The 21,218-nt window shown below is 47.4% G+C and overlaps 9 protein-coding genes across 9 annotated transcripts; 2 read left to right on the top strand and 7 right to left on the bottom strand.

Annotated features, from left to right (window-relative positions):
- Positions 1 to 63: 63 nt before the first annotated feature.
- On the top strand, positions 64 to 1,328 carry C8R40DRAFT_1157540 (uncharacterized protein; the record flags this gene model as incomplete). The annotated part of the gene is made up of 3 exons (XM_046229634.1): positions 64 to 119; positions 219 to 492; positions 546 to 1,328. The coding sequence occupies 3 exons, from the start codon at positions 64 to 66 to the stop codon at positions 1,326 to 1,328; spliced, it is 1,113 nt and encodes a 370-aa protein (XP_046092119.1).
- Positions 1,329 to 1,606: 278 nt separating this feature from the next.
- On the top strand, positions 1,607 to 4,619 carry C8R40DRAFT_1031817 (U3 small nucleolar RNA-associated protein; the record flags this gene model as incomplete). The annotated part of the gene is made up of 6 exons (XM_046223200.1): positions 1,607 to 1,644; positions 1,702 to 1,849; positions 1,896 to 2,743; positions 2,796 to 3,822; positions 3,887 to 4,023; positions 4,076 to 4,619. 6 exons carry the CDS (start codon positions 1,607 to 1,609, stop codon positions 4,617 to 4,619), a joined length of 2,742 nt encoding a protein of 913 aa, XP_046092118.1.
- A 40-nt stretch (positions 4,620 to 4,659) lies between these two features.
- Positions 4,660 to 5,463, bottom strand: C8R40DRAFT_1164445 (aminotransferase; the record flags this gene model as incomplete). Its single annotated transcript, XM_046230502.1, has 2 exons — positions 4,660 to 5,178; positions 5,230 to 5,463. The coding sequence occupies 2 exons, from the start codon at positions 5,461 to 5,463 to the stop codon at positions 4,660 to 4,662; spliced, it is 753 nt and encodes a 250-aa protein (XP_046092117.1).
- Positions 5,464 to 7,553: 2,090 nt separating this feature from the next.
- Positions 7,554 to 10,817, bottom strand: C8R40DRAFT_1164443 (uncharacterized protein; the record flags this gene model as incomplete). Its single annotated transcript, XM_046230501.1, has 4 exons — positions 7,554 to 7,705; positions 7,783 to 9,066; positions 9,125 to 10,049; positions 10,101 to 10,817. The coding sequence occupies 4 exons, from the start codon at positions 10,815 to 10,817 to the stop codon at positions 7,554 to 7,556; spliced, it is 3,078 nt and encodes a 1,025-aa protein (XP_046092116.1).
- Positions 10,818 to 11,067: 250 nt separating this feature from the next.
- C8R40DRAFT_1076172 (uncharacterized protein) lies at positions 11,068 to 14,370 on the bottom strand. Its single transcript, XM_046226914.1, has 8 exons — positions 14,160 to 14,370; positions 14,088 to 14,105; positions 13,916 to 14,016; positions 13,706 to 13,857; positions 13,489 to 13,648; positions 13,317 to 13,430; positions 13,105 to 13,266; positions 11,068 to 13,047 (listed from the first exon to the last, which is right to left on the bottom strand). The coding sequence occupies exons 1-8, from the start codon at positions 14,172 to 14,174 to the stop codon at positions 11,529 to 11,531; spliced, it is 2,241 nt and encodes a 746-aa protein (XP_046092115.1). The 5' UTR covers positions 14,175 to 14,370; the 3' UTR covers positions 11,068 to 11,528.
- Positions 14,371 to 14,377: 7 nt separating this feature from the next.
- C8R40DRAFT_1076169 (uncharacterized protein) lies at positions 14,378 to 16,440 on the bottom strand. Its single transcript, XM_046226913.1, has 2 exons — positions 15,133 to 16,440; positions 14,378 to 15,070 (listed from the first exon to the last, which is right to left on the bottom strand). The coding sequence occupies exons 1-2, from the start codon at positions 16,318 to 16,320 to the stop codon at positions 14,477 to 14,479; spliced, it is 1,782 nt and encodes a 593-aa protein (XP_046092114.1). The 5' UTR covers positions 16,321 to 16,440; the 3' UTR covers positions 14,378 to 14,476.
- A 1-nt stretch (position 16,441) lies between these two features.
- On the bottom strand, positions 16,442 to 17,657 carry C8R40DRAFT_1076168 (uncharacterized protein). The gene is made up of 5 exons (XM_046226912.1): positions 17,618 to 17,657; positions 17,437 to 17,564; positions 17,295 to 17,383; positions 17,163 to 17,242; positions 16,442 to 17,111 (listed from the first exon to the last, which is right to left on the bottom strand). The coding sequence occupies exons 1-5, from the start codon at positions 17,630 to 17,632 to the stop codon at positions 16,701 to 16,703; spliced, it is 723 nt and encodes a 240-aa protein (XP_046092113.1). The 5' UTR covers positions 17,633 to 17,657; the 3' UTR covers positions 16,442 to 16,700.
- On the bottom strand, positions 17,658 to 19,588 carry C8R40DRAFT_1076166 (uncharacterized protein). The gene is made up of 6 exons (XM_046226911.1): positions 19,256 to 19,588; positions 18,579 to 19,201; positions 18,028 to 18,519; positions 17,864 to 17,970; positions 17,791 to 17,813; positions 17,658 to 17,728 (listed from the first exon to the last, which is right to left on the bottom strand). Exons 1-4 carry the CDS (start codon positions 19,336 to 19,338, stop codon positions 17,933 to 17,935), a joined length of 1,236 nt encoding a protein of 411 aa, XP_046092112.1. The 5' UTR covers positions 19,339 to 19,588; the 3' UTR covers positions 17,658 to 17,728; positions 17,791 to 17,813; positions 17,864 to 17,932.
- A 258-nt stretch (positions 19,589 to 19,846) lies between these two features.
- Positions 19,847 to 20,848, bottom strand: C8R40DRAFT_1064786 (Intradiol ring-cleavage dioxygenase; the record flags this gene model as incomplete). Its single annotated transcript, XM_046225585.1, has 7 exons — positions 19,847 to 19,881; positions 19,937 to 19,986; positions 20,042 to 20,360; positions 20,427 to 20,512; positions 20,571 to 20,602; positions 20,676 to 20,732; positions 20,789 to 20,848. 7 exons carry the CDS (start codon positions 20,846 to 20,848, stop codon positions 19,847 to 19,849), a joined length of 639 nt encoding a protein of 212 aa, XP_046092111.1.
- Positions 20,849 to 21,218: the final 370 nt, after the last annotated feature.

The raw sequence follows: 21,218 nt of genomic DNA, 5'->3' as shown, positions 1-21,218 counted from the left end.
TCTTGGTCCTACAACAATCCACTTACCGCCTGCTTTTCGCCGTTGTTCCACTCTTTCCACTCCATGGCCAGTCTACGTGACCTGCTAAATCCTATCGAAGTAAGAAAGAAAACTGTCAAGTGCGTCTTGTTTATTACTCTCTGTTTAGTGGGTGGTACGTTAATCAAAGCTGTTCAAAGGCTTCTCCTGAACCACAATGTCACCCCCGAAAATGAAAGACCATCTTCACCCGAATCAAACATCAGCGACAATACCGCCATAGATTATCACCACGAAGAAGTACCAGAACGCGTGGATCATGAACCTCATCCCAATTGCCCGGATTCCCTTGATTGTCTACCGGATACGGATGGAAGACCACAACATACACTTCCTGTAATCTTGCGATGTGCGATCTTAGGGAGTCCACGAAAACGGCTAACCATTCGGGAAATATACGCGGCAATGGAAGGGAAATATCACTATTATAGAACATCCGGTCCCACATGGAAGGTATGTGTAGGTCTGAGGCCGTGTACTCTTTAGCCCTTAACTAGTTCCCAAAGCAATCTGTGCGACATCATCTCTCTCTAAATCGTCTTTTCGAAAGGCAGCCGCGACCTGCTACTGATCCTGGTTTTGGATCGTATTGGACTGTGAATTTGTCTGCTCCGCCAGGGACTAAGCGTCCCCGTAAGCGTGGCAGGGGAAACAAGGCCGTGCCTAAGGTAGACGCAGCAATTGCAAGCGGATCCAGTTCAAATGCAAGTTCTAACCCTGTGGTGGAAGCACCTGCACCAGCCCCGGTGAGCCGTCGCGGTCGACCTCGCAAAGAATTGTCTCTTTCACCGGTCAAATGTGAGGATATGGAAGGACAGGATGAGCTGATGGCCTGTGACGAAGGAGCTAAGACGCCTCGTGATGAGGAAATGTATGATGAGAGTGACGAGGACCTTTTACATCCCTTTGACCGCCGGTCTTCCCTCATAGGTTTAACAAACTACCCAACCAACGTCCCTTCATCTCAGTCACCTTTACCCCCTCTGGACGAATCGAACAGCAAAACAATTGAAAGACTAGAGTCTGAATCAGCTGAGCTTCGACGACAAGCTTCTGATGCTGTTCAACTATCCATACGACTTTCTGATCAACTGGCCCAGGCACACACTGAAGCTTCAAGAGCACAATCTGCTCTAAGATCTGTGGAGGCTTTACTAGAAAAGGAGACTACTAAGCGAGTAGAGGCAGAGAAATTGGCAGACGATGAGATGAGACTGCGACGGGATGCTGAAGAGGCGTTGTGGTTGATGGAAAAGCGCTGGGCCAACAAAGATACTTCACCGACTTGATTTTTTGTTTCTGGAATCTGGATCTGTTCTCCACACACACACACTTTACAGCTATTTACATACTACACTTGGATCGGAATTGTATACACTGCATTATCGCAACATGAATGATACACGATGCGCCCACAACGGGCCCACAATTATGAATCCAGATTGCTCAGATTCGACAGTTTTCAGAAGCCGGACATGTCGGAGTTTGCTCAGAAATCAATCAGTCAAGTGTTACGGTGTGAAAAATTAAAATGGAGAAAAATAGGCGCGCTTGCCTTGAAATTTTTATGGCGGTACCAACTAGTCGTCCTAAATTGCGAACCACGTATGTTCTTGGTTATTCCCTTACCCTAAATTAAACAGATGCTAAATCAGGCATTAGATTCAAGAATGCGCGTAAAATCTCTCCTCTTTATACGTCTGGGCCTGTTGCGGTGACTTCGGATGGGCAGAAAATTGTGACTTGTGTCGGGGAAGAAATTTTGCTAACAGATGTGACTTCCGGCGCTGAAATATGTCGGTTTTTGGGTGTGAGTCTCTATCAGCTGGCGTTTCTCTTCGCCTCATATCTTCTAGGACACCCAAGCCATTAGTTCTCTCTGTATAACACCATCATCAAGCCATCTGTTAGTCTTTACTTCCTCCCTTTCACTTCGCATATTCGAACTCCCAAAATCTATCAAACCATCTTCTCATTCGATATCGCCCGTCCGCGTTGTTGCCCGTGCACACGATGCTCCAATTCACGTTTGCGAATCCGACCCAACTTCTACATATCTTGCCTCAGGCTCAGCAGACGGCGTGGTGAAGGTCTGGGATATCTTACGTGGGTTCATCACTCATGTCTTCAAGGGCCACGGCGGTGTCGTCAGTGCTCTCAAATTCAACTATCCTCAACATTCGGATTCATTGAGACAGCAAAACTCGATGCAGTTGGTAACCGCTTCAGTCGATACTCGCATCAGGATATTCGAGCTCAGCCAGAACAGAATTGGGGGGCTCAAGCCTATTTCTGTTTTAGAAGGACATTCTTCAGTCCCTCGAGGCTTGGACGTTTCGTCTGACGGCCGTTGGTTGGTCAGCGGAGGACGAGATTCTGTGGTTCTCGTATGGGATCTATCTCCTCTTTCTAGCGCAAGCACAACAGAGTCGAGTAAAAAAGGAAAAAATAAAGCTTCCGTTCCCAAGTTGGTCAAAACCCTTCCCATTCTTGAGCGCGTCGAAGCATTGGGGTTGTTACTCTCAGATGAGGAATCGTCTTCGTCCGCCGTAGGTTTAAATGACTTGAGATTTTTCACCGGAGGAGAATCAGGGTTAATCAAAATTTGGGAAGCGAAAGAGGGTACTACTCTTTTCAGTCTTGGTGATGAACAAACAAGAATATCAGATGATTCCGAAGAGCAACGACAGATTGTACAAGGAATGTAAGGCATTCGGAACCAGTGCTCATTCTTGGTTGCTGATTCTCTATCAAAGCTATCTTCCACAGACATCAACCGTAGTATCGGTTCATGCAGATCAGAACATCCTCTTCCATTCCCTTTCCACTCGTCAACTTTCCCGCCAATTAATCGGTTTCAATGATGAAATCGTCGATGTCACTTTCCTATCCCCCGCTCTAGCTTCGTCATCTCAAGGTCTTCGCGACACGCATCTTGCACTGGCAACAAATTCATCTCTGATAAGGGTCTACTCTTCGAAAACCCTTGATGCTCGATTACTCGAAGGGCACACCGATATCGTCTTGGCTCTCGATCATGGTGCAGACGGGCGAGTGCTTGCCAGCGGAAGTAAAGACCGCTCTGCAAGAATATGGGCACCCAATCTCTCCACGGATGAAGATTCTGATTGGGGGTACCACTGTGTCGCAATATGTGAAGGGCACGGCGAAAGCGTAGGAGCCGTAGCCATGTCCCGCAAAGCTTCCGTCGACGGGAACGGAACTCCGTCTCCTGCTTTCATGTTTACTGGAAGCCAGGACCGTACAATAAAAATGTGGGATCTCTCCGAAATCGATTTTTACTCCCAGGCACATGACGGTGATCCAAGTCGATGTAAAAGCTTAATGACATTGAAGGCTCACGACAAAGATATCAATTCGCTTGACGTCGCCCCCAATGATCGTTTACTTGTGTCTGGTTCCCAAGATCGCACTGCCAAAATATATTCAATCAGTTACAACAATAGCTCACAAAAGTCCGTCTCTGGAACCATAACGTTGCTCGGCGTGTGCAAGGGACATAAACGAGGGGTCTGGACTGTGCGTTTTGGGAAGGAAGAACGTGTATTGGCTACCGGAAGCGGAGACAAGACGGTGAAGTTGTGGAATATAGATGACTTCTCATGTGTGAAGACATTCGAGGGACACACCAATTCGGTTCTTCGGGTAGAGTTTCTGAATGCTGGGATGCAAATGGTGAGCTCGGCCTCCGATGGCCTAGTAAAAATATGGAATGTTCGAGAGGAAGAGTGCACGGCGACGTTGGATAATCACGAAGACAAGGTAATGTGTTGTTTTTTTTTGAATATAGTATGCTATTCTCATTGATTGATGAAAACGGCTTTAGGTTTGGGCTCTTGCTATCAGCGCGGATGAAAAGACCATTATATCCGGAGCAGCTGACTCTGTCGTAACGTTCTGGGAAGATTGCACTGAAGAACAAGAGCAGGAGAAGGAACTTGAACGGGAAGAGATGGTTCTGAAGTCTGTGTCGTCTATCTTTAGTTCTTCCATCTTTTCTCAACTTGCATTGCAGGGAGCAAGATTACCACAACTACCTGTCCCTGAATGACTACCGTAAAGCCATCCAGCTTGCTTTGGCCATGCAACAGCCTGGACGACTTCTTTCGCTGTTCCGAGACATTGGCTCACACGATCCGGAATCCCTGTCATTATCTGGCGATCCAGCTGTCGACGAGGTCCTGCGAACTCTTTCTGGGTCTGATCTCACTCGCTTGTTACGGTACACACGCGATTGGAATGCAAATGCGAAAACCAGCGAGGTAGCACAGAGAGTTCTGTTTGCGATATTCAAACTGCGTACGGCCGAAGACGTTATGAAAACGTTCACAGACGAAGTAGTCGAACTTTCGCTAGTGAGTGGGGAGTTGGCGGATTCTTCTGCGAACATCAAGAGCGGGAATGCGTTAAAGGAATTGATTGACTCGCTCGTACCGTATACGGAACGGCATCTGACGAGAATGGACAAACTGTTACAGGAGAGTTATACGGTGGATTATATTCTAGGAGAGATGGACAACGTCATGTTCGATGATGACGGGGATCTGGATATGAGTTAATTATGTGGTTAATTATGATAAGGACCTTGAGCCCTACACGTCATCGAATCAGTGTAATTTTTCCCAATCTACATCCTTGAACACCATTTGAAAGCAATACCCAATCCCCTTCTGAGATGCTATTCGTGGTCAACTGTTCTTCATGATCTTCATCCACGAGTTTATTGCTGAGCAGCCACCTCCGAGCAACACCTGGAAGACATCCCGTGGATGCGGAGGGCGTTAACCAACGTCCTGCGCGAAAGAAAGAGACATTTGATATGGACGCCTCTGTTATGGAAGTATCGTCGTTGAATAAAACGACCTCCGAGGTTGGCGATGATATCTTTGAGCGCGCTCGAGCTTCGTCATAAGGTACTCGATGTGTTGTTTTTGTGCGGGTGAAGAGGGTCGAGGGCGTGCTCATAGAGTCGAGATAAACAGACACGACAGGATCATTCATGGGATAAACATCTAATGTTGGATTGAAGTGTACAAGGCTCATAGGATTCGCCTGGAATGGAGGGACAGCAGAAACAGTCACTTCTATTTCTCCTGCCTCAGAAAGTGTTATCCGAACCTGATATTCATTGATATAGCAGGTACATGTTTATATACCAGATATACCAACCTTGACAGCCTGCCCCGTGCCTTCCTCCTCAACCTTGCTACGACATTTCCCCTTCAGCTTCGCATAGGATAACAAACGTTTGGCCTCCTGCCAGCCATGTTGCTCAGCTGCATCCTGAAGGCGGTCGAAGTGGTATGGAAGGATGAAAAACGGAGATGGTCCATCGATATCATTGTTCCATCCAAATTTCAGAAGGGATGCATCATAGCGCGTCGAGGAGAGAAGAAAATACATCGGGTCGGTTGGTTGCCGCAACAACTGGAGGCTGTTCTAGGCTGTTGTGGGACAGGGTTGGAGACTGGTTGGAGAGGGTTGAAGTCGGAGTCTTAAATCAAAAGGGCTGCATCGGATCCCTTTTGCCCTATGAGTCAATCACGTGACCCTGCTCCGCCGTCGGAACGGACAGAGACAACTTTATAAGGAAATTTTACATAGGCAAATGTTCTTCGGTAGCCGACGCGTACCTTTTTATTTTATTTTATTTCATGGGCTCATCACGCATACCTATGTATGTACATAGCACAATGAAAATGCTGATTTATATCTCACATTCCAGAACCAACATAATGGGGACCGTGTCGGTGATCTGTCCTTTCCTTGCCTCCACTCTCCTCCATTACATAGGCTCCACTATTGCGGACTGCACCTTGCTTGGGCAAGAATACTTGCGACTTAGATGGTTGGGCCCAGCTGTTCCTTTGTGAGACGTATCTATCTATCTATCTTGCTTGCGAGGAGGTTTAAATGGGCTTCAACCCCGCGTGGGTGGGCAAAATAGCGATAATTATGCGAGGAATTGCAGCAGCGTGGTGTAAGAGCTTGTAGGATAGATAGATAGATAGATAGATAGATAGATACGCGGCTCCGCCTAAGGCGGGGTCCCCGGGCCCAACCACCTCAACTGCAGCCGAATGCTAGGATGTGAAAAGACAGGCGCCAAACTGGCGCTAGCCGAGCTCGCACCGCCTGGCTGACTTATCAGGAGCAAGGTTGAGCAGGGTTGAGCAAGGTGAAATAGCAAAGTGTCGACTAGCTTCCCGGCTAAAAGAAAAAAAGCGAGCGTTTTTTGCGCTTGGCGCATGCTAAGTATCCAGGATTCGACATATATAAGGCTATAGTCCTTATCAGGTTTTCCATCACCCCGTTTTCGCTCGCCGCTAGTCAGCCACAACTTCTCTTTGCTGGTCAAAGACAAGTTCATTCTAAAACAGAGTGCTTCCCGAAACTCCCAACCTCTTATCCTTGCACAAATCGACTCCCTCGAGTACACGCTCCATCTCCCTCGACGGTTTCCCTACGCCCGGCTATCCAGATTTCCTCATCCTACTCGTTTTCTTCCAATCAGTATCGCCTCGCTCGCGCACTTACTGTGTGGGTCTTTTTCGCTCTCGTCTACGTTAATCAATGGCTTATTTTCAGATCTTACAGTCAGCATGTTTTTCCATCATTCCAGGACTTCCTTGAGCTGCAAGCTTTCATTAATCTTTGTTTTCGGGCTCGTTTGCGCGACTTTTGCAGCTGCTATGCCTCTTTCCAGTGTAAGCTCAAAATATATTTAATGAGATTTAATGCATACCTACTTATCATGTCTTTTAGGATAAGCCAGCTGTATCCATACCCCCCTCCAACGTAAATCCAGCAATCATTCCAAAGCGCGACCTAAACAAAGAGCTGGTGACGATAACATTCGATCAAGGTCGTCGAGAACCCTTGCCCTTAAAAGATATTCAAGACCAAATAGAACACTGCTTGAAGCTCGTAGCGTCCGAATTAGGATTCACCGCATCGGTATCTGAGTGGAGAGAAGTGCCATATCGAAGAAGCGACATGGTTCATTTTATAATGGAAAGCGACGTAGTGTCTTATTTAGGCCAGCTGCATGTTACAGCATCCACTGCTAAGGATCCAAAGGCCGAGAAATCTACCAGGTTTATATTGGAGCAATTGAATGGAGAGTATAGAGGAAGGAAATTCATACTCGCCTCGGATGGGTCAGCCGTGAAAGTAGACAAGTGATTAAGTGAGGCAGATAACAAGAAAGGACGGGGCATGATGGAACAAATAATGAGATCTGGATATTATGTCGGCGTGAGTAGATATATCATAGATCTAAAATGAACAACGAGCGTTCAGCAAGGTGCTTGTCACAGGTCGTACATGAATGATGAATAAGAGACAAACAACGTATGTAGTGCTATGAAAATCCCGCAGTAAGAAGACGCAAAAATAGTTGCGATTGATGATTAAAGAGGGAGATTGCACCGTCTCTCTATATATGTAAGGCATCGAGATTGATCCAGGAATAATATGGTATGATTTGTCCTTCATCCGATATTATCAGTAACGGAGACACCAAAGAAGAACTCTGCATTCCCTTGTGCTCGGTCGCACTTGGCTGCGATACGAGCTGCGGACTCCGAAGCTTGTTCCAGAAGCGGACGTGATGGTGATGATGCTGGGGTATATTTTAAAAGATCTAGATATATCATTATCACCATATGAAGAAACTCGTCAACACCATCCCGATCAAGAGAGCAAATTAAAGAAACCGACCTCGGAACAGCAACGCATATCTAGTCACCCTCTGAACCGGCAAAATGGCTAACTCGCGAACAGAGTGTATTCTGCGCCCTCTTGAGTCAATCAGACCATTGCCAGGCTGCTTGACAGTACCAAAGCCAATCGAATTCTTGCCCTTCTCAGACCAGTTGACCCGGGGAAGGACCCCGTGGCTTCGACTGCGAGGAACTTCCCCTCGTTCAGAAGGCGACAAGAATTTCTCTTTCTCTCTCCCCCTCCCACGCTGTTCATAATCTTTCTCAAGATTGTTCAAGCTGAGGAACGTGGACGCGCGACGAACACTAGCGCACTCCTTCGATTTGTACGCCGATCTCGGCAGAGGAGGTAGTTCTTGCTGCCGCTGCTGATCAAAGCCGTTCACCCGCGGCTCGGCGGATTTTGGTGGAGACGGAGCAGATGCCGCGTTGGAACGAGCGGCATCGGGATTGATGGTGAGATCACTTAATGCCGGTACGTTCGGCATGCTCTTCCTCCACTTCGCCATCTTGATACTCATAGTGGAGCTGCGAGCGACGGAATGACGGTTGACCGTAGAAGGTGATGATGATGCGGCTGTCGAAGGAGGGGAGGGGAGCATGGATATAGTAGAGACAGCTGCCGAGACAGGCTGGGACGTGAGCGATGATAAGCTCGACAACGTCGACGGCGAAACTTTGGTTTTGCTCAATTTCCTACTCCTCTTCAATCCAGGTTCTTCCCTAGGCAATTTTACCTTCTTCCCAGACCCGTCGTCATTGTGAGTAAACCACCCTCCAACAACACCACACCAACCCACAAACACCCTCTCGATTTCTTCTTCCTTCTCGACCAACACCCGACCCGCACCAGCTATAGTCGGGTCTTTTTCCCACTCGGATAAGAGGGAAAGCGATAATGCAATTAGGGAGAGCAGATACGTGTGCATGAGCGAAGGCGGAGGATATTTCGGCCATGGAAGGGCCGCAGAGGTTGACCTTTCAGAGTCCACTGTGGCTAGATTCAACATACCAATTGTTGACGCTACTCCTGAAGAGGACAGCAACGAGTCGCCGGGGATACCCCACAGAAATGATGTCTCCGCGACAGCTTGTGCAGCAGGAGTCATCACACAAGGGGAGCTGGAGAGTAAAACCCTTAATTGATTCAAGTAATTCTTTTCCGTCCTCAGCAAATCTCGTGTGATGAGCATAGCATGCAATGCCGAGGACCAAGCCTTTGCTAGATCTGGATTTGGACGGTTTATCTCGGTAGATACGTAGGATACCGAATGAGGAAGCCCTGAGTAAATATAAGCTCAAGACATTCTCCAAGTTCAGCTCAGGAAGAATGCACTGACCAATATTCACAGAGACAGATCGAGATCGAGACAAATCAGGCATTAACCTCTCAGCTCTGTCATAAGTGCCCTCATACAATCCTTCATCATCATCATACCCTTCATCCTCCCCGTCTGAACCATCATCAGAGTCAGGATCAAGGTAACCAAACTCCCAACCTCTGAACCCGCCTACACCTTCCACACTCCTGCTTTTACTTTCGGCTGTTTCGTGTTCAAAAGGAACACGTACAGAGTCCCGCCGTAAGCGTTCCACTTTTTCCACAAACACCTCGTCAGTCAATTCGTCAGAGGTCATTGCAAGTGCAAGAGTCCATCGACGTTGCGTCCGTGCTTCAATAGAGCTACTGCTGGAAGCATGTTGGCTGCTAGAAGCTATCGTGTTCTCTGATGTATGACCGTCAGTTTCAGTGGTCCCATCGTGTCGACGGGTGAGTGGAGGCCGCGGAGGATAAGGTAGTTTTTTATCATTCGGAATTGGAATAACGGTCGTCGGTGGATCATGGTCTAAGCTAAGGTCATATACTGCGGTTGTCGATGAAGATTGAGGAAGAGGATCGGACACATAATGAGCATGCGAGAGGGGAAATGGTGGTGGTGGAACTGCAGGAACCTCGATGGTATCATCATCATTATCTTCACCGATTGAGAATTTCTTCTTCTTACTCTTGACCTTGTCTTTCCTCTCTTTTTTCAGCTTTGATGACGTGGTCGAGGCTGACAATGCTGGGGATGGCAGTGAAACGCGTGAAGGTGACAGGAATGATGTTGAGTCTTTCGCTGGCGGAGTAGGTGGAGGTAGAAACGGTAAATGCTTTTCCGCGCTCTTTCCTTTGGGGTTTGTGCTAGAACAAGGCATAAAGGATTGGGTTGTCGTCACAGAGCGTACATGGAACGTGCTACGCGTCTTGTGAGGGGCTTTCAACTAACGAGGGATCTAAGGTTTGTGACCAAGACTAGAATGATTCAAGCATACCGTTTCCTCAATCTGTTGCTCCTGTTTTGCCTTGCCCTTGGGCATACTCAATCGTCGCTTTAGCGCAATAGTAAAAGCAAAAGTGATCGACGGACGTCTCTTGGGTGTATCTGAGAACTGTTCTACTGACTTTGACGGTGGAGTGGGAGGAAGCATTGGTAGAGATTCCGGCTCTGGTATAGGTAAAGGCTTGAACTGGTTACCATCGACCTGAGACGGTTTGCGTTTCGTGAGTTTTCTTGTGGGAGCCGAGGTATTCATCGATTTCCTCATGCCGAGGGACGAGAGAGAACGCAATAATGGCGTCCGTGAATCAGCCATAGATAGAGAAGTAAGTGGTCTTGAAGAAGAAGAATCTAGAGAACGTGGATAAGCGTAACTATGGCCCGAGTCCGACTGGGATTTGAAGGTTCTCTCATAATCCGAGCTGGCACTTCTTCTCGCGGCTGGCTCTGAGAAGATAAAAGGAAAGTTGGAGCTCTCTGTGGACGGTGGTTGATCTACTATAAAGGATAATTCAGCTTGCTTCGCAGCGAGAGCGGCTGAGAATGCATGAAAAGAAGGCGGCGGGTGAGCTAGTTTACGAAGTTTCTGAGCCGACCTCCGAGAGCTAAACCGAGGAGGAGTAAAGAAAGCGTCGTTAGATTCGTTACTTTCTGTGCTCGCTGGTGTCGACAGGTCTGTCCACACGAGTTCCGGCACATTCAACCCCGCCATCGTGGTCGAAAACAAAGTGATGACAATTGACAGCAACTTGTTTCTTCAATTTTTTTCACAATTTGTTGTACCTGTGTACTGACATCATTCAATGCATCATATCGACCGTCGATTTATTTCAAATTCTCATGTTATTATTCTGTATTCTGTGTCCTGTGTACATAGATACTCCACTATTCGTTGTTTTCCTCGGTGCTTATGTGCCTTTTACTTGGAGTTCAAATAACTTGGTCATAAATTCATTCGAAGACTGCTAAATTCGGCAATGTAACGATGTCAACCAGATGCACACACGTTCCTTTCTTTTCCTAATTCCAACATTTACGGACTGCTCTAGAATTAGAATGTAATCATATGTAGAAAGCTCCAGCATCACCGGATAATCGTCTCGCCACCAAACGGGAACGAAAGATCCTTGCGCCATTATCACATCACCACAACTCACACTAGAGGTTTTATTGAACACGCTTCAACTTACGCAGACCGCTTGACCCAAAGGCGCATGCCATTAACCATGGCAGAACCCTGCCAGCAAGCACGTTGTCCCCTTATCGTGCTTTCTCGTTTGATCGCAACCGCATAAACAAAAGGCCCAAGTCCTAGCTATTCTGTCGTCATGTTAGATGCAAATATTTACACAGTAAATGTCTAATGAAATCAAAAGTCCCAAAATTAGTGAATCTGAAATTTAGAATGTATATCGCGAGTCCATCAATGGTACTCAAAGCAATTACTGCACATCCCCTTCGGCTTGAACGGGTTCTGCTTGAACTGACCACATCCCGAACCTTGACCAGCAGACGACTGAAGCTCTGTCGCACTCTCAAACGGCGACGTATCATACCCATGGCTACTTACCGACGACCCAGGAGTAGGAATGAACTGTGACCCAGATCCCGATCCAGCACCAAATGATTGCGACCTGTTACTGCCGGTAAATTTCCGGGAAGGTATAGGGGGAGTCGCGATCGGTGCAGCCGTCATCCGTCTCGGCGGCGGAGGAGGCGGAGGGGCTTTCTTGGTGATTCCACCATTTCCATAGACACCGTAGACACCAGAGGATGTGCTGGTTGAGGAAGAGACGTCTGAAGACGAGCGGTGGGATAGTGAAGGTAGAGAGGATAATATTGAACGTGCAGCAGTTACTGATGTCGCTTGTCTCGATCTGACGAGGAAATCGCTTTCATCCTCACCTTCGGAAACGAGACTACTCAGAATACTTTCCGTGTCCGCATTGTTCTGATGTGCGGCTGTTGGTGACACTAGGCCACCAAAGAATGGGCTATTTGATGCCGAAAGGGGGTGTACATCAAGTATATTGTCTTCGTCCAAGACATTATCCCCTGAAGACACCGACTCCCTGGACCCGAAACCTTTGGATCCGTTGGCGGATTTCTTTCCACCCATTCCCGAAAGATCAGGTCGGTTAGGAAGCGGAGGCTTCGCAGGGACCACCTCTGTATACGGAGTCGGGAACAAGCCCTGTTTCCCATGGACCTCACCCGTCCACCATCCGTCCAATACCTCACTGATCACGACAATCTCATCTCCAACCTTGAACGACAGCTCATCCGCGGCGCCATCAAAATCATACAAAGCCCTCATCACCTTTTTGCCTTGTAATGACGGGGGTCTAAGAATGCGCGGTGGGATCTGCGGGCTGCCACTGTTGGACTTGGTGCCCCGAAGGTTGGAGAGTGACTTTTTGCCCAGGGAAGACGATTTGTTGAGTGAGGATGACATCGGAGCGGACGCGGGATTCCAATCGACGTCATCTAAAGACCCTCTCGAAGCACCTCCACTACTGTCATCTAATGTAGAAAACTGTTCCTTGTCTCTCGATTTCTTGCTCCGGCCTGAGAATGAGCCCATCGCAGTCGAAGCCCAACCAGCAACACTCATTTTACGAGAATTCTTATCCGTGTCCCCTGGGGCACCGCTGCTATCCGACCTTTTCCTCGACGCGCGCGAGGACGGACGGGAGATCGACGTGCCCGTTGTCCCATCAGCACGGTGCATGGAAGACCGTCGACTCCGAGACGCAAGTGTACGTGAGGCCTCTTCATCGTCGTCATCTGTCAAGTCTAAGGAAGTTGCATCTTGCGTGCCATGCGACTTTACAGAAGGGGTCCGTTTGTGCGGGGCGGGAGGTATTTTGGGAGACTTTGTTTTGACGGAAGTAGAACGAGAAATTGTGCTAGGCCTGCGTATCGAGTTCATACGAGTTGCACTAGAATATTCATTTCATCAACCTGTGTAAGATGTAAAATCTCATTGGTATAGATACCTGCTGATGGACCACTCAGATTTCACATCCTTCATCACCTCTAGATATTGTTCGACGTAGTTCAACTCGAGATCCAAGAAGGCAGTCATTTCACGCGTCTGGTCTATTTCGTTCTCTTGGATCAAGTGCATTTGCGCTCGCAAGTCTTCTGCGGTCTCTTCGCTGTTACATCATTAATAATTTGAGACGGGAACATAGCAAGAACAACATACTATCGGGCTTGAGCACTCTCCAATTCCTCCTCCGCTTCCTTCCTTTCTTTTTCCTTATCCTTCTTGCCGTTCTTCAATTTCTCTACCTTTGATATCGCAGCGTCATAACTCAATCTGAGCCAAATCCAAGTCATGAGCTGCTTTCGAATTCAAATGAACAAATGTTACACACCGTCGACTTTCTAGCTTCTTCTTCATCTGATCAAACTCCTTGATTTCGTCTCCAAACTTTTCGATAGAGGCCATGAAAGTATCGTGAAATGTAATGGCATAGGTTTCTTGGAGAGTGGCTATCTTGCAATGGGCACGTCCGAGTTTTGTGAGACACGCGCCTGTGACAGAGTCGTTAATATATGAGCATCACATAGCAAAATAACCTCTATGTGTACCGAACTCAGAATCACCCCCAAATTCCTCTCCATGTGTAATCATGACGATACCTAATGTATCCAGTGGAAGAAGCTTCTCTGGATCATCAAGAGCTATGTTGTCTTTCTTCTTCGTGAGCGAATGGTGGTATCCTTTGGAAGCCAAAAACAGCCTTGTAATATATACATATGAATAGTCCGAATTGTGACGAAGAACCTTTGGCAACGTACCGCTCAACACCACCTCTACGGAGTTCAACATCTTGCTCAAGCTCCTTGAATTCTTCAGAAATGACGGTCTTTTCTCTGGAAGAGATGACTTCGCCTGCCCACTGTCAATCAAAGTCGGGAAAGAAGGTTTAGACAGGTTTGAATTTGAAAGTGAAAATGGCACAAGACTCACCTGGCGAAGTTTGCCCAACTGAAGGCATAGATATCAGAGCAGAGCAAGGTTTTACAAAGGAACATAACAAACCTGTTTACTGGCCATTGTGGAAAGAGGAGGACGAGAATGTATTTCAGAAGCTGAGGCAATAAAATCGTGCCATAAACTCAAAGTATAAGTGGCTCAGCTGATGGTTCCTGGATAGATGACGGTGGCCGCCCCGCTTGACCGGAATAGGCGCTTACAGGCGCTAATAGGCGTAACTCGGACTGACCGAACTCCTTGCTCGTAATAGACAAACGTGGAAACCTCCTTGTTCGTGTAGCAAAGCGTTAGTTTCATTACGTCTATGTAAATCTTGCGAATGTTCTCCGTGAAAATACTTACATAGTTAGCGTCTATATTTATTACGTCGAGGATGTTACAACGATTGGGGGAGGAGACGGTGAGTCTCGCAGCATGGTCATCGCTTCCACTTCGTCTTCAGAGGTAGTTCCATCAGAATCGTTATCTTGAATTCCCATCTCCCCGTTCCGAGACGGGGCTCTCATCAACAAAACCTCATTCCTTTCATCTTCGTCTTCCAACACTAGTGACACATCTCCTACATCTTCACTTCCTCTCCAATCCCGCACCTCCTGTTCGCTAAGCACCTTTGTGGGGCCCTTCATTTCAGCAAAGTCTGTATACTTCGTCGTAAGCGCTTTTTGTGCAGATTGAATCATCTCATCCAATCGTATCCGGATGCGCATGTAGGTTTGGTCGTTCCCGTGGGTTTCTTCTTCTTCTTCTTCGTCTTCTTCTTCGTCGTCTTCTGGTAAAGCCAACGTCTCTGTATCATTCGAGGTTACTGCGCGATAGGTATGCGGGGGAAGAATGAGTCGGGACTCGCGCAGCTTTCGACGCAGTTCTCGAATTTCTTTAGCCTGGCGATGTTTCGTGGCTTCCAAGGTCGAGTTGATAGCGAGCAAAGAGCGGTTTGTGATTTCAAGGTCTGCGATCTGAAATGCAGGTCAGTGATCAGACTATTCAACGTTAGTTGAGGAATGAAAATGAAGCATACCTTCCGATTCACTTTTGCTTCATTCCTCGCCTTCCTATCTTCGCTCCCAATGTCATCGTCGTCTATTGGAGATAAGAGGTCGTCTCTAGGACCAGGGGTAGATTCGCTGATCTGTACCAAAGAATCTAAGGTGGAGCGTAGGTCAAATCCTATAGACGGGCTCTTGACATGATTGGTTGAAACAGAGGTACTACTGTTTGTAGACTCGCTACGAGAAACGGACGATCGCGAAACGGACGATCGTGAAGAAAATGACAAAGCAGAAGTAGGGGGGGAATGAGTGGGCAGAGGAATCTTCGCAGGATCAACTTTGGGTACTATCCGCGAATAGTGAAGTGTTGTATCGTCCTGCAAAGACGGTGAAGAGAATGACTGATATGTGTGTGGAGAGGACGAAAGTTCTACGGTTCGATTAGGTGTATAGCGATGCAGATTAGCGGCGGCAGGAACCGAATTTATGGGATAATGAGCATATTCCGGTCTCGTAGATGAGCTAGTCGTGTTCGAACCGAGAGAATGATTAGAAGATATTGATGGAGCACGAACGCGAGCAAAGCCCGAATGATGTGGACTCGGGGAAGGTGAAAGCGACTCTGTGCCGGACAAGGCTACTCTCGAGAGTTTGGATTTAATCTTCAATGGAGGATCGGCTTGTTCGTCCGATGGCGGAGAGAATATTGAGTTTGCACCCAACGTACCATTTGACAAGCCAAGACCCAGAGGTGGTGAAGTCTGCCGCACGGACAGACTTCCGCCATATTTCGACTTATTCTCCGATTCAGGCGACTCAATGGAAAGATAAGTGGAGGTTGGAGTACCGGGTGTGGAATGCGACGAGTGGGGCCGTGCATCATTACGTGCTATTCTTGGTTTATGCGAGACTGCTGGCGAATATTTCGTATGGCTCTTCGTAGGCGATGCTGGTCGCGGAATGGCGCTCGCTGGAGGTCTTGTTCCAATCGGGCTGACTGCACTCAACGGTCTCGTTACTTTGGCACGAGCACTCGCTGGTGTAGCGCTGCTGTTAACTTTAGCCTTTGGACGTATCATTGTCGTGGGTGTCATGGATAGAGAGACTGTCGATTTCATGGGAGAAGGAGGTCGATATGGAGAAGGAACTCTGTTTGTGGGACGGTCATTATACGAGAGCTTCGAGGTGACCTTCGATATAGCTAATCTGAGCGGCATTCAATAACATCTATTGGGAAACCGTGCACCTTTCTCTTGATTGGAGCCTCCATAAGAGTTGTAAACGACAAAGTCGTTGTAATATGTAGCGGAGAGAACAAGTTGTGGTGACTTTCAGCTTTCCGCCAATTTAGCGAGATTTAGCGCCTTCCGTTCGGGCGTCTAGAACAAATCTAGTCTCAACGCCACCACATCGATGCGGAATTATGGCCTCGGGATAACAGACATAGGATTGTTACAAGGCTCAAGAGGGCGATGAAGAAAGGAAAGATGCGTAAATCGCGCGCCGTCAGAACGCGAGCGCAGCACGGGATCGACAAGATTGTTGTGCAACGAATGAACCGTGAATTAAAATCGTATTTCAGAACTTATTTATTTAACTACTTTGCCAATCCTTTCTTGACGAGGACCTCTTCCACGATTTTCTCGACCATGGTCCGTATGCCCAAGCCTCCTTCTGCTCCTTCTCCCTCAAGAGCGGCAGTAACGCTCTTCTCAAGATATTTGCTCACCATGTCGACCTCGATGTTCACCTTTGCACCCAACTGTTTCTTCCCCAGAGTGATCTTTTCCTGCGTATGTTGAATGAGCATCACACCAAACGTCCTGTCCGAGTCGTTAACTTCAGTTAGGGTCAGCGATGCGCCATCGATTGCCACGAAACCCTTGGATATAAGATAACGCAGAAGAGATGGTCGTGTAGGTGTTGGTTCAGGGAGTTGGAATTTGAGTCGAATAGAATCACCATCTGGAGTGCGCTCAACGATGGTCGCAGTAGTGTCAACGTGGCCCTTGGTTCTTTTTAACAAAATGACTATGCAGATCATTTGAGGTGAATTTACCTGGACGAAATGCCCACCAAATCGTGCATGGGTACCCATTGCGCGCTCAAGATTGAGCTGATCTCCTACGACTCGTTCACCTACTCATTGATTAGTCAATTTGCAAAGTGCCCAATCAATACTCGTTCATACCTAGATCACTGCGCTCCAGCGTCTCGTTCGCAAGCCAAACTTTGAACCAACCTCCCCTCTCTGCCTTGTCAAATTCCGTCGCTGTAAGACTGTTGTCGTCTCAATACTAAAGGCATTAATAAGCACAAGGAAGAAAGCGTACCAGCATCCATTCACCGCGATAGAGTCGCCGATATGACAATCATCAAGAATTGCGGCAGAATCAGAGATAATCAGCGTCGCTCCTGCAGAATCAACATCGATATGCGACACAGTGCCGAGGTGTTCAATCTATATGGCAGGAGATGTTAAGACAAGTAGGGATTCTCCACAGATGAGCCAACCAAACCAGTGAACATGTTGTCCAGGAATCAAAGTGATGCGAAACAGGTGATATCCTTCACCTTGCTCCAGTTCCTTCATGGACTCAGGTTCTACCCGAATGCAGTTATCCAGTTAGCATCGATTCTGTTCACAGCAGTTTATTTCATTGAAATTAGAGATTTGTGAATTCTAGATTAATAAGACGATTATCCCAGTGTGTGTACTCCTCTGCGACCCATAAATTATATATACTGATATTGCGTTAGAAATACAATGTTTACTCATAAATTATTCGTTGCGATTCATCATGGCCATCTGGAAACATGGGAGATAAATCAGTCACCAAACTTGAACTCAGGATGGATAGAAGGAGGTACACACAACACCCAAAAAATAATTCATAAAGCCAATGCCGATCCTTCACTCATAGCGCGCCTTTGCGATATTTTCCTTCGCCCAATTCCTAGCGATTCCTGGGCTACAATGTTCTGTTGCCGTCGAAGTGCAGTGGTTGTTGACTCTGCCTCTCCGACGTTCGAAGCACCTTCAGGCCCGAACGATGTGTTGTTGTTAGAGACAGCCGCTGAGCTCATGGCTGTAGTAGGTTGTCCTCCAGCTACCGTAGGAGGTAAGGCGAAATAGGGGTATGCATATGGCTGTGTGCGAGCCCGAACAGGAGTAGAGGCTTGCCGTTGCTGTTTGGACGAACGGACGAAAGATGTTATCGAGGAGGGCGTACAAGGACAATCTTGCTTCGGGGGCACATCAATGGGTGTCTTGGGGGATGAGGAAGGGGTCGTAGCAGTATCAGGTAAGGCCTTATTTTTGGATATTGGCCATGAGAAACCGAGGCTCGCGGCCTTTCGCTTGTGTCTACTAGCCGGAGTGGAAGGCCTTGCGGAGCAAGACGGTTCATCTGAATCTGAGAAAACAGTAAGGTAAGTAAGAAACCGAACTATTGGCACAAAGAAAGAAACCTACGAGTGGCTTCGCCTCCGGAATCGGTAGCATGATTGGCGAGTGACTTTCTACCAGCCGGTCTTCGACTCCAGATTTTGGTAGGGAAACGTGGGGAAATTGATAACGAAGGTCGAGATGAAGATGAGGAGCCAGGTCTCGAAGTATCTGACTCTGTAGATTCAGACTTGGAATTGGCATCCAAAATGTGGACGGAAGTACTTGGAGGTGATGGTGGTGTTGGGGGCAAAGGTTCGTGAACTAGAGTCGACGAAGATGAACGAGGTGAAGAATCCAGAGGAACGTTACTTGTTGTGCCAATTGACCCGTGCGATGGCTCGATATTTTTATGCCACTGTTCTGGCGGCGCTGTATATCTCCGCGAGGAGCGATTAGGAGGGGTTTGCTGCGCCGCGGAATCCTCAAAGTATACACGTCGGGTTAAAGGGGTTCGTGGGCTGTCGGTGGAAGGCTGTGAGTTATTGCTTATAAGAGATGGCAAGGGTGGTCTTGAAAGGTCGGTTTGCAAAACTGGAGGCGCGGAACGCCTCCGATGATGCCTGGGCTTGCTTTTAGGCATTACTAGGATCGGTGCCGCGGGCTTGACAGAAGGGAGAAGCCAAGTGATTCCAATGGCGAAGACACTCTGATATGAATTTGAGGTTAGATAAAAACATCACGATTAAACAAAGAAACTGACCACTCCGTAGCCAACAGAGCTTATTGCACTGGCCAAAATAGTGACCAGCAACGGCTGAAGTTTGTTTTCGTGGGTTGTCATCATAAAGCATCCAGTTGTTGATTTCAAGGGCGAGAGACGGAAATAAAACAAGAAAACGAGAATTAGAGACTCATAAATAATCCCGGAAATTCGGATTGGAAATCTTGACAGACGGTGCCGATCCTGATCGAGGAACGAATGAAATTGACTTTTTATCGTGTTTTATCAGTGATATATCATACCACAAAGGTAGGAAGAAAGAAAGAAAGAAAGATGGTCTGATTGTTTCTCAACTAATAAGAATCCATGAAAGGCGCTTTTATTATTTGTGGTCTGATTTTTCTCCTCTTACGTCAATGTAATTGGCATTTTAGCTGACGTCAACAACGTGACTAAAAAGATCGGCGCCTCGACTCGGAAGTTCGGCAGTTCCAGATTAGATTTCAAGACTCGAGTCTCGAGGGGACACTCGGGGCCGAGTCCCAGAGCAAGAAATATATCTGGTTTTGCTAATTACACAAATTCAGCTCGTCAAGCCGATGGATATCCTACTGGTACATTACGCAACCATTTAATCAACGATCAGGGAAGGATTGATTCCAACAGCTAGAGTAAAGGTCAGAATCGTCTGTCAGGGTGCATAAGATAAATAAGTACTGACTAATGTAGCCGACGATCCCTTCAGGCCAGTCGTCCTCAATCTCCTCGATGCTACGTGAAAAATTTGTCAGACGCGCAGGAGCAATTATACGGGAAAGTCGCTTACTCGACGACGGCAGTATATCCGTTGCTATTGGCCTCTACGTAGACTGGATCGTCGAGATCGAGTGTGCGGATGTTAGAATTGTTTTGATAAGGAGGCGAAGACATTGATATGATGTTAGTCCATCCGTCAGTGAAAAAGACTCGACCATTGTGTGAAGTGCTGGAGTTCATGCTGTTACCAGAGTGCACAGCGATGTTCATATGGTTGGCACCGTCAGAATTGAACCCGGGGAAGATCGTCTGAATTTCTGCAATCCCATTAGCGGCGGATGGGTAGGCTCCTCTCAGAGCCGTGGGACTGTATTCCCCTTGAGCGTTGGCTGCAGAAGAAGGGGATAAGTGAAATGGCCTTCCAGCGATTAAAGTAAACGACAAAAGTGACTTACTCGACCAAATTTCTACCATAGCATTGGGTAAAGGCTGACAAGTCGAAATGTCCAAGACCCCAATGTCCATTGTCAAAGGAACTCCTCTGAAGGTCGGGTTTGCTGTTAGCTGACTTCATTGAATGGCACAACAAATCTACTTACGCTTCACCGTCCGTCACATCGTTGCGAACCACCTACAGACCAATAGATAGAGTTAGCCAGTGCCTTGGAGTGGAAGGAATCCGAAAGAGATCCTAGGCTCCTTACCGAACCAGAAAGGACGTAGTTTTCTTTAGCAATTTCGGGGGCCAGAACGCAGATTTCCTACGAGAAGGCGCGCTTTAAGTGACTAGCGAGTCTCTGAACTGCAGTGCACTCACGTTGGGCATGGTGGGGTAGATGGATCGAGGAGGAAGGCCTCGTTTTTCGCGTCGCGCCATGTTCAAGGCAGCGGCTTCTGCAGAACAATCACGCGTTGCGAGAGTTCGCGGAACACCTTCAGTAGGATGCGCTGTAGAATGTCGACGCTTAGATGAACGTTAACACGTGTAGTAGAAAAACGGCGGACCAGAAGCAATGCCACAAAGGATTGCCGCGCAGATTACCAGAGTAGAGAAATGCATTTTCAGGCGGATTGTTGCAGAGGATTTTTTGATGTAAAATAATGTCTTGAACCACTATCTTTTATAGTGGGCCATACTTACAACATATACAAGAAACTTCCGAAGAAGGACGAGGATGTAGTTTCAATTTTTTGCTGGCCAACGCAGCCTATGCTATACTAGGATTGAGTTATGGCGGAGAAGATGA

The sequence above is a fragment of the Lentinula edodes genome, assembly GCF_021015755.1.
Source record: "Lentinula edodes strain Le(Bin) 0899 ss11 chromosome Unknown C8R40scaffold_1, whole genome shotgun sequence".
NCBI lineage: Eukaryota > Fungi > Basidiomycota > Agaricomycetes > Agaricales > Omphalotaceae > Lentinula > Lentinula edodes.
This window is presented reverse-complemented; position numbering and strand designations above follow the sequence as displayed.

Coding starts and splice junctions, on each gene's coding strand:
- C8R40DRAFT_1076166 (XM_046226911.1), bottom strand. CDS start 19,338: ATGATGACAACCCACGAAAACAAACTTCAGCCGTTGCTGGTCACTATT. Junction 19,202..19,255: donor AGCTCTGTTGGCTACGGAGT/GGTCAGTTTCTT, acceptor AAATTCATATCA/GAGTGTCTTCGCCATTGGAA. Junction 18,520..18,578: donor TTCCGGAGGCGAAGCCACTC/GTAGGTTTCTTT, acceptor CTGTTTTCTCAG/ATTCAGATGAACCGTCTTGC.
- C8R40DRAFT_1076169 (XM_046226913.1), bottom strand. CDS start 16,320: ATGCCGCTCAGATTAGCTATATCGAAGGTCACCTCGAAGCTCTCGTAT. Junction 15,071..15,132: donor AAGCAAAAGTGAATCGGAAG/GTATGCTTCATT, acceptor CCTGCATTTCAG/ATCGCAGACCTTGAAATCAC.
- C8R40DRAFT_1076172 (XM_046226914.1), bottom strand. Junction 13,267..13,316: donor GAGAGTGCTCAAGCCCGATA/GTATGTTGTTCT, acceptor ATGATGTAACAG/CGAAGAGACCGCAGAAGACT. Junction 13,048..13,104: donor TCTGAGTGGTCCATCAGCAG/GTATCTATACCA, acceptor TGAATATTCTAG/TGCAACTCGTATGAACTCGA.
- C8R40DRAFT_1076168 (XM_046226912.1), bottom strand. Junction 17,384..17,436: donor ATCGCGGTGAATGGATGCTG/GTACGCTTTCTT, acceptor AGACGACAACAG/TCTTACAGCGACGGAATTTG. Junction 17,243..17,294: donor GCTGGAGCGCAGTGATCTAG/GTATGAACGAGT, acceptor ATCAATGAGTAG/GTGAACGAGTCGTAGGAGAT.